The following is a 9047-nucleotide window of genomic DNA, read 5'->3' as shown; positions in this document are numbered from 1 at the left end:
AGTTCAAACTTATGAACAAGCTTGGACATTTCTCCTTCCTTAGGCTTTTAATATTGATATCTCGATCTGTGAAGATCTTGCCTACAGACTGCTCTCACCCATGCAGAAACTTACCCAAAAAAAAAATAATCAAAGTGCATCTAAAATTGATTTAAGATTTATATGTGACGAAAATTTTGAACTGGGTTATTTATTTTTCTTAATGTAGGTGCAGGATATTATTAATGTCTGATCAAAGTCTCCTCTTCCCGGCTGACCGGCTGTGACTCATATGTCCAGACGACGACTATCGATTCCTAACTTTTGCATTCATAATTTTTGAAACGATCCCCTAAATGAAGTAAAAGCTCTCTTATTTTAAGGGATGAATGAGATTTTTCCCCCTATTTTTGAGCCTATCTTGCTAGTTCAAACTTATGAACAAGCTTGGACATTTCTCCTTCCTTAGGCTTTTAATATTGATATCTCGATCTGTGAAGATCTTGCCTCCAGACTGCTCTCACCCATGCAGAAACTTACCCAAAAAAAAAATAATAATATAATAATAAATAAATAAAAATAAATGCAGCCTGTATCTATTCACATGAAAAACTCGTGAATTTAAATATACAGAACATAGAGGGGGGTTTGAAGTACTCAAATTGGAGCCTTTCAGATACATTTCTAATTATCATCTGTCCATCCAGATATACGTCACCTCTCTTCCAAAAAATATATAAATAAATCATGAAGAAATAGCTTCCCAGAAAAAAATGACTAAATAAATAAATATCTTACCGTCTCCTCAATTTGAATTGATCCATAGTAGCTTTCGAGGAACTTGCTGAATTCTGGATCCTGAAATTATGAAGTTTCTATAAGAAAATAATGATGAATGAATTGCGGATACTAGGCATATACACGGACTACTCAATTTCATGTTATTCCTTTATGGTTTAAATTGATAATACACTTACTGAAGAAAGTTCTGGCAAAAGCGATTAAAAAAGGAGAAAAGAAATTGAAATATGAAAAAAGAGAATCCATCAGTTTTCATGATATTTATACCTATGCCTGGGGGTTTTAAATAGGGGGAAAGAAAAGACAATAAACCGCAACCAATTAAACACATGCAGCTAGTAAGGCAAAAGAAATACTTCTTGTCTCTCCATTTTGTAACTAACTTATAAGTCCCCACCAAACATGCTTATTTGATGAATTGACCACAAAAATAGTGAAATAAATACCAAGACAAGTCAAAGTTATAAAATCAAGCTTAGGATTACATGCAGCTTCAGAATATTCAATTGATCTTGACACTGAAATAATTTCAATCTGTCTAGATTCATAAAATTACTGAAGTTCCCGTCTTGATAAAATCCTTAGTTTGACTATGTTATATTCATACTCTATGCTAAGATTTACAATCTTTAGTTCTATGTCCATCTAGCACATAGCCAACAGCCCAATTTCAAAAAGAACTCATTATTATGATAAGAGAGAAAAAAAAAAACCGCAAAAGAAAACCTTATGTACTATATAAGCCAAATAAGTCAATGCCTGCCTGCTTAGTTCTAACTAACCTGTGAAGAGATGCACATTGCCTAGAGCCTAGTGTATAGGATAGGGTAACCACAGAAAGAATAAAAATACCAAGACAAGTCAAAGTTATAAAATCAAGCTTAGGATTACATGCAGCTTCAGAATATTCAATTGATCTTGACACTGAAATAATTTCAATCTGTCTAGATTCATAAAATTACTGAAGTTCCCGTCTTGATAAAATCCTTAGTTTGACTATGTTATATTCATACTCTATGCTAAGATTTACAATCTTTAGTTCTATGTCCATCTAGCACATAGCCAACAGCCCAATTTCAAAAAGAACTCATTATTATGATAAGAGAGAAAAAAAAATAACCGCAAAAGAAAACCTTATGTACTATATAAGCCAAATAAGTCAATGCCTGCCTGCTTAGTTCTAACTAACCTGTGAAGAGATGCACATTGCCTAGAGCCTAGTGTATAGGATAGGGTAACCACAGAAAGCATAAAACAAACATCTTCATTAAAACTGTTAAAAAGAAAATAGGATCACATTTTATAGATGACTAAAAAGAAAACATATTCACCTATATACATTTTTATCTTTTCCATTCTTTAGACAAATACATGCTGACTATATCCAAGCATTTTTTACGTTAATCAGGCAGGCATAATGATGTAAAAAAATAAAATAAAATGATTTAGCAAAAGCAATAGATTTATCTCTATTATAAGTATCTCATAAAGAAAGATTTGTGATACCCAGTCTAAAGATGTCCTTATTAATGAATAAAAGAACTATTGTTTCATTCAAAAACAAGTTCTTTTCAGTGCACGTAGAACCAGATACATCTCATTGATTGTTGAATTCTGCAGAAGAGGGTGAGAATACTTGAATGTTAATGTTGCATTTAATCTCCTGTATTCCATCACACATTTATATATGCATATTGGAAAAAAAAGAAAAACTAGTTGGTACAAGAAAATATTCACCTATATACATTTTTATCTTTTCCATTCTTTAGACAAATACATGCTGACTATATCCAAGCATTTTTTACGTTAATCAGGCAGGCATAATGATGTAAAAAAATAAAATAAAATGATTTAGCAAAAGCAATAGATTTATCTCTATTATAAGTGTCTCATAAAGAAAGATTTGTGATACCCAGTCTAAAGATGTCCTTATTAATGAATAAAAGAACTATTGTTTCATTCAAAAACAAGTTCTTTTCAGTGCACGTAGAACCAGATACATCTCATTGATTGTTGAATTCTGCAGAAGAGGGTGAGGATACTTGAATGTTAATGTTGCATTTAATCTCCTGTATTCCATCACACATTTATATATGCATATTGGAAAAAAAAGAAAAACTAGTTGGTACAAGAAAAAGATAATTGCCATCTAGGTCAAACAGAGAAACACACAGCTAACACAGAGAAGCAAATGAGCATATTCTTATTATGTGTGAAATGTATTAGAAAGGAGAAAATGACCTTCTTTAGCCTATCCAATTTTTTCTTTTTCATGACCAGATCTGCATGAATATTCTTATTCAGTGCCACATAGGCACTACTGGCATTTTCTTCTGCATGTACAGTAACATATCCAATAAGTATGCTGATTCAACAACAATTATCATATTAAAGAAGTTGAAAGGATGCAAAAAGAAAGTATGGCAAATGGAAACAGTCTGCTTATAAAATTCTATTCAAGGATGGAACCTGACCTTCTATAATATTCTCAGTCTCATTTATTGCAACAGATGGAGAACTTGAGTCCTGATTAATGAATTACACAATCAATTACCAAAAAGAAAAAAAAAAAAAACCTCCATTTGGCAACCCATTTATTTGCATGAATATTCTTATTCAGTGCCACATAGGCACTACTGGCATTTTCTTCTGCATGTACAGTAACATATCCAATAAGTATGCTGATTCAACAACAATTATCATATTAAAGAAGTTGAAAGGATGCAAAAAGAAAGTATGGCAAATGGAAACAGTCTGCTTATAAAATTCTATTCAAGGATGGAACCTGACCTTCTATAATATTCTCAGTCTCATTTATTGCAACAGATGGAGAACTTGAGTCCTGATTAATGAATTACACAATCAATTACCAAAAAGAAAAAGAAAAAAAAACCTCCATTTGGCAACCCATTTATTAATGATATATAGACTTTCCAAATGGAAACCAAATTCTATACTAATACATACATAATGAATTATTAATAAATAGAAATTGGAGTTGCCAATTCAATGTAAGTCAAGCATAATAAAGTCTAAAACCTCTGAAAGGTAACCATCACTATCTGAACCATCTTCATCCTCATCCCTGTCATCTTCAGCAAACACAGCATCAATACAAGCATCTTCAACGTTATCTGTGACCGTGATTCTGACAAAAACATTGATATGGTTAAGATCCACATTGTACCAGCTATTACGCAATCCTTGGGTATTTTTTTAACTATGATAGTACTTCAGCAATTACTTTAATCATATCAATCAATCAGATAATGTAAATGTGGCTGATCAGACGAAAGAATAAAACAATCAATGCTACAGCATTAAAATACTTTATGCCAGGGGATTTTTAGAGATCTCTATCACTAAACATCAAAGTGACAATCATTTAAGCTATGAAGTTAAAATTTGAACAAAATAAATAATTTAAGAACCAAAAATGCCTGCAAGCACTTATATCATAGAGGTGGTATTTTCCACGATTCCTAAATATACTAATTTCTTAATGTTAATCACTAACATTGTAGCTTCTACAGTACTGCCTATATACATTTAGGAGTGATAAAACCAAAAAAGGAAAATGGTCATGAAAGTTTATAGCATGAGAGGTATGATGCTAAGAATAAAACAATCAATGCTACAGCATTAAAATACTTTATGCCAGGGGATTTTTAGAGATCTCTATCACTAAACATCAAAGTGACAATCATTTAAGCTATGAAGTTAAAATTTGAACAAAATAAATAATTTAAGAACCAAAAATGCCTGCAAGCACTATATCATAGAGGTGGTATTTTCCATGATTCCTAAATATACTAATTTCTTAATGTTAATCACTAACATTGTAGCTTCTACAGTACTGCCTATATACATTTAGGAGTGATAAAACCAAAAAAGGTAAATGGTCATGAAAGTTTATAGCATGAGAGGTATGATGCTCGGACTAGGGTATGAATATCAGGTACGGATACGTATCTAAATGTTAGAAATATAGGATATGAAGACATGATTAAAAAGAGTCCAAATTTTGAATTCGAGTATGTCTTTAAAACTTCAATTTTCTTTACTAACCCAAAATGTCATTTTAAATAGACCAATATCAATTATTCACGAATAAGGAAATGAGTATTGAATAAGGGGTTAGCACAAATAATAATTGAATTTTGGGGTTTAGTTTTCAATTATGAAAAGTTGATTACTAAATGTTAAATAAAATGGAAAACGAGGGAGGGACTTAATTGTAATTTGGACTTGGTGGAAGACTAAGTAGCGCTATATATAACTCATTTTCATTTTATAGAAAGAAAACCATAAACCATTGATATAAAGAGGGAAAAAAGAAGAAAATGGAAAGAAAAAGAAAGACGAAAAAAAAGGAAAAACCAAGTTCCGCCGCCTTCCTCCACACTCTCAACGGTGCTAGGCTTATAGAGAGCAGAAATGAGAAAGAAGAAAAGGAATGAAGTAGAAACAGCGAAATGCCGGATTAAAACTTGAAAGATCCGACACATATCCCATGCACATACCCATGTCTTATCGTTTCGACACGGGTATTTCGTCCATTTCGAAGAGTCTGAGCATCAAGGCATGAGACATATACATAAAATTCACCTTTTTTACCTTCCATTAGAAAGCCTTGAAACATTATCCTCTTGTTCCTCAACATCATTCTGCTCATCTTCTACAACAACCAAAAAAGAACAAAATCATAAAGATTAATAAAGAGTTACCTTTTATGAAGAAAATAACTTAAAATCAACTACTACAATAACACGTGAACATAAAGAAAACACTTTGCCAATCTCCATGATTTCTCCACTTCCATTTATTCATATTTAGTACATTCAGCAACCTTATATAGCCACTGTTTGAGCCCCACTTTTTAAAATCTCATTTTCCCCGAAACTCATTTTCAACCACACATTCTTCCAATAAAATAATATTACACATAAATCTAAAACTTTTCCTTACCTTTTAATCACACGTTCTCTAAAAAATCACTATTGCAAAATCTATTCTCTAAAAAATGGGGCTCAAACCCATTGTCAAAATAGAATATATCACCTGTTAAAAATGCGCCTTTTCTTGTTTCTTCTATCTATGTTAAAACAAAGTTAAATCATATTTGAGAAAAATGCCACCAATTAGTTCCTTTGTAACATCCAACATATTGTAAATTTATAAGCTAGCCTACAGACATTGTTGCAGCAAAAAGTGAGAGACAAAATAAATAAATAAAGATCTAATCCGCTCTTGGTGCACTCTACAGGATGGAAAACAGAAACTAAAGCTAATACATTTCCTTGCACGAGAGTTCTAAATTCAACTTTTTTTTCAACACTAACATATAAAAAGCACCAGCTGTGCATATCTTGCACTCAAATATAACAGATGCATGAAATGAGAGGATGCACAGGAAAACACATACAGAAGCAGAAAGAGAGAACGAGAATTAATACTTGAGAATTTTTTTTTGAATAAAGCCTTCGTTTTTCGCTTCCTTTTCAATACAGACTGAAGATTCTTCTTTGCAAACTTCCTCGCTTTCTTCCCTAATTTCCCCATTCTTTTACTCTTTTCTCTTCCAGATTATGCAATCTAACAAAAACCAAAAATTCGACTCAATTTCATCAAAAACTATAAAATACATTATGTAAAGCCGAATATGAATATTTACCAATTTATAATTATATAGCAGTTCTTTCTTTCTCTGCTACTGTTTTGAATTTTTCTTTTGTTTGTTCTTAATTAACTAATGGGACTGGTTGATTAGGTTTTTGGGCCAACCTGAAACATAACTAATCAATTCAGTTTAATTAATCATCACAATTCACATACTAAATCACCAACCAAATGATCAATACCATAAAGTTTCACTTCAAGAGTTCAAGTTCTAAATGAAAATGACATCGAAATGAACTAAAAAAATGAAGAAGCTCACAGTCACTGTATAATAGTCAACGACGGACACTCGATGAAGGCGATAGGCAGTGGAGAAGGCTCACCCACGGTTGGCTGGGACGAGGCAGGGATGCGAGAGGGAGATACAAGAGATAGGGTATTACGATTCAGGAGATGCTTTGTATTTGCAATTGCCGTATTAAGTGGCGGAATCCAATTAGGTTTTGGGCCAATACGTACATACAGAATAGTCCTCAGCAGCAGCCAACAGGCCTTTGGGAAATTGGGCTTAAGTGGAAAATAAATTTTAAAGAATCATTTTCAAAAATAAGATGTAATGTGATATCAATTCAAAAATACACGAGGCCTAATTTTAAAGAATCAATTTCAAAAGTAAGATGTAATGTGATATTAATTCAAATATTATAAATCAATACTTTAATGTTAATAATAATATTTCTCTCCTCTCCTCTCCTCTCCTCTTCATTCTCTCTTCACCACTCATCTCTCTACGCTCAAATCGTCACTGTCGGGATATCAATGCAGTAACCCGCCTTGATGTGAGCACATCTACTGTGATGACGAGTCACAACGTAGCGATGTGAAGCAGCATCGTGTCATTATAGTGCAATTATGATGCGAATGGTCTGTTGTTGATCTGCTATGGATTTGTGGATGGATTGTAATTGATCTACCGTGGTTATGGCGATGGTTGTGGTGGCTACGGTGGTGACAGTAGTTTTGGTATGATCGTGGCGATGGTTGTGATAATTTTTGCGTGGTGTGTGAGTGGTGGTGGCGAATTTGTGCGATTTTGGATTTGGCGGTTGTAGTACGATGATACGGGTGGTTTGATGGCGATGAGGCATTGGTTGGGGTTGTTGGAGTGGTGGTGATGGTAGCTTCCATATTTTGGCGGTGGCGAGGTGGTCGACGACGGTGGTCGTGGCAATGGTTACGGTGGTGATGGTGAGATGTTAATGGCGATAGGTCTGTCGAGTGGTGGTCAATCTAGCGCGACGATGTGGTGGTGTTTTCTGCAATGTGTTGATTTGTTTGAGGTGGTGGTATTGCTGTCGAGAGGTGGTGGTGGTTCTTCTAGTGAAAACGATGGTGGTTGTGCTACTGGAGGTAATGGTGAGATGGTGTTCGCAAGTATTGGTGGCGGTCACAAATTATTGGTTGACTGTGACCATTATATTAGTTAATTTGTGATATATAAACAATATGTGATCAATGAAAAAGATAAATTGTGACCAAGAAATAATGTGTGACCTAAAAATTATTAATTTATGACTGATAATTTGGACGGTATAATAAGTTGTGACTTATAAATTTGTGATTTGTGATTGATAAATAAATTCTTACCAATAAAATTTTTAAATTGTGATAGTAAAATAATTTGTGACATATGAAAATTCTAATTTGTGATAAAAAAATAATATGTGACTAATTAAATTGTATAGATCTGTGACCTTAATATATTAATTGATAAAATATATAATTAATTAATTAATTTTAATAAATATTTTATTTTTGAAATTTGAAATCTTTGTTTTTAGTTTTGAAATGGATGATATTTAATCTCTTAATTATGAAATTTTCTCATGTTTTAATATCCTAAAAAGGGAAAAAATAAATAAATAAATACCAAAACAAAATGCCCACTATTTTTTTTGAAAAAGGGCAAAACGTCTCTTCTCTTTCAAGGCTTCACGGGTGGCGATTGGCGAGCTGTTTCAACTAGCAACCTATAAATTCCAACTGGCTATACCATCTCGAGTGCTGGCTTTACCACTAATCGAATCCTACACCTTAAATTAGAGAGGACTTTTAAAAGTACTAGTATGTCCATGTGTTATTCGTGGTGGAGTTTTAATTAAATATTTAATAGTTTGTACCAAGTATCAATGTTTAGTATTCCAAACATCTTTTGATAAAATGTATATTAAGTAAGAAATGAAAAACGAAAGTTGTAGCGGAGATGAATATGTTGAGGTGAAAAGGTATAATGGTTAGGGTTGGACAAAATTCTCGAATCGAACTGAACGATTCATCTTAAGTTAAATACTCAAATGGGTACCGAAATCGAGAACTGGCGGTTTGGTTCGATTCTCAATTCTAGATCAAAAATCAAAGAATCGAATTTTCCTAATTTTTTTAATTAATTTATTTTAAATAAGCCAAATTATTAGTTTTTAAATAAAATTGCTAACTAGTTAATTTAGCCTAAACTCAAAAATATGATTTTCTTATTTCCAATTTTCAATTCAAAACCAACTTAATAAAATTGACCTAAGTTTTATCCAAATCTGTTACTCTACCATAGTGCCGTTTTCACCGTTCTGAAGAAATCGAATTGAAACTCA

At 32.6% G+C, this 9047-nt stretch overlaps 1 protein-coding gene across 1 annotated transcript in view; it reads right to left on the bottom strand.

Annotated features, from left to right (window-relative positions):
• The window catches only part of LOC111406811 (nucleolar complex protein 2 homolog), a 15803-nt gene extending 8932 nt beyond the window's left edge, over positions 1 to 6871 (bottom strand). The window contains exons 1-7 of the mRNA XM_023036183.1: positions 6719 to 6871; positions 6237 to 6375; positions 5398 to 5458; positions 3820 to 3928; positions 3571 to 3622; positions 3022 to 3113; positions 778 to 837 (exon numbers count right to left, since the gene is read on the bottom strand). Coding sequence (XP_022891951.1) covers positions 778 to 837; positions 3022 to 3113; positions 3571 to 3622; positions 3820 to 3928; positions 5398 to 5458; positions 6237 to 6342 — 480 coding nt within the window. The 5' untranslated portion in view covers positions 6343 to 6375; positions 6719 to 6871. The remainder of the gene's footprint in view (positions 1 to 777; positions 838 to 3021; positions 3114 to 3570; positions 3623 to 3819; positions 3929 to 5397; positions 5459 to 6236; positions 6376 to 6718) is intronic.
• Positions 6872 to 9047: the final 2176 nt, after the last annotated feature.

Source organism: Olea europaea, chromosome 12, assembly GCF_002742605.1.
Source record: "Olea europaea var. sylvestris chromosome 12, O_europaea_v1, whole genome shotgun sequence".
NCBI lineage: Eukaryota > Viridiplantae > Streptophyta > Magnoliopsida > Lamiales > Oleaceae > Olea > Olea europaea.
This window is presented reverse-complemented; position numbering and strand designations above follow the sequence as displayed.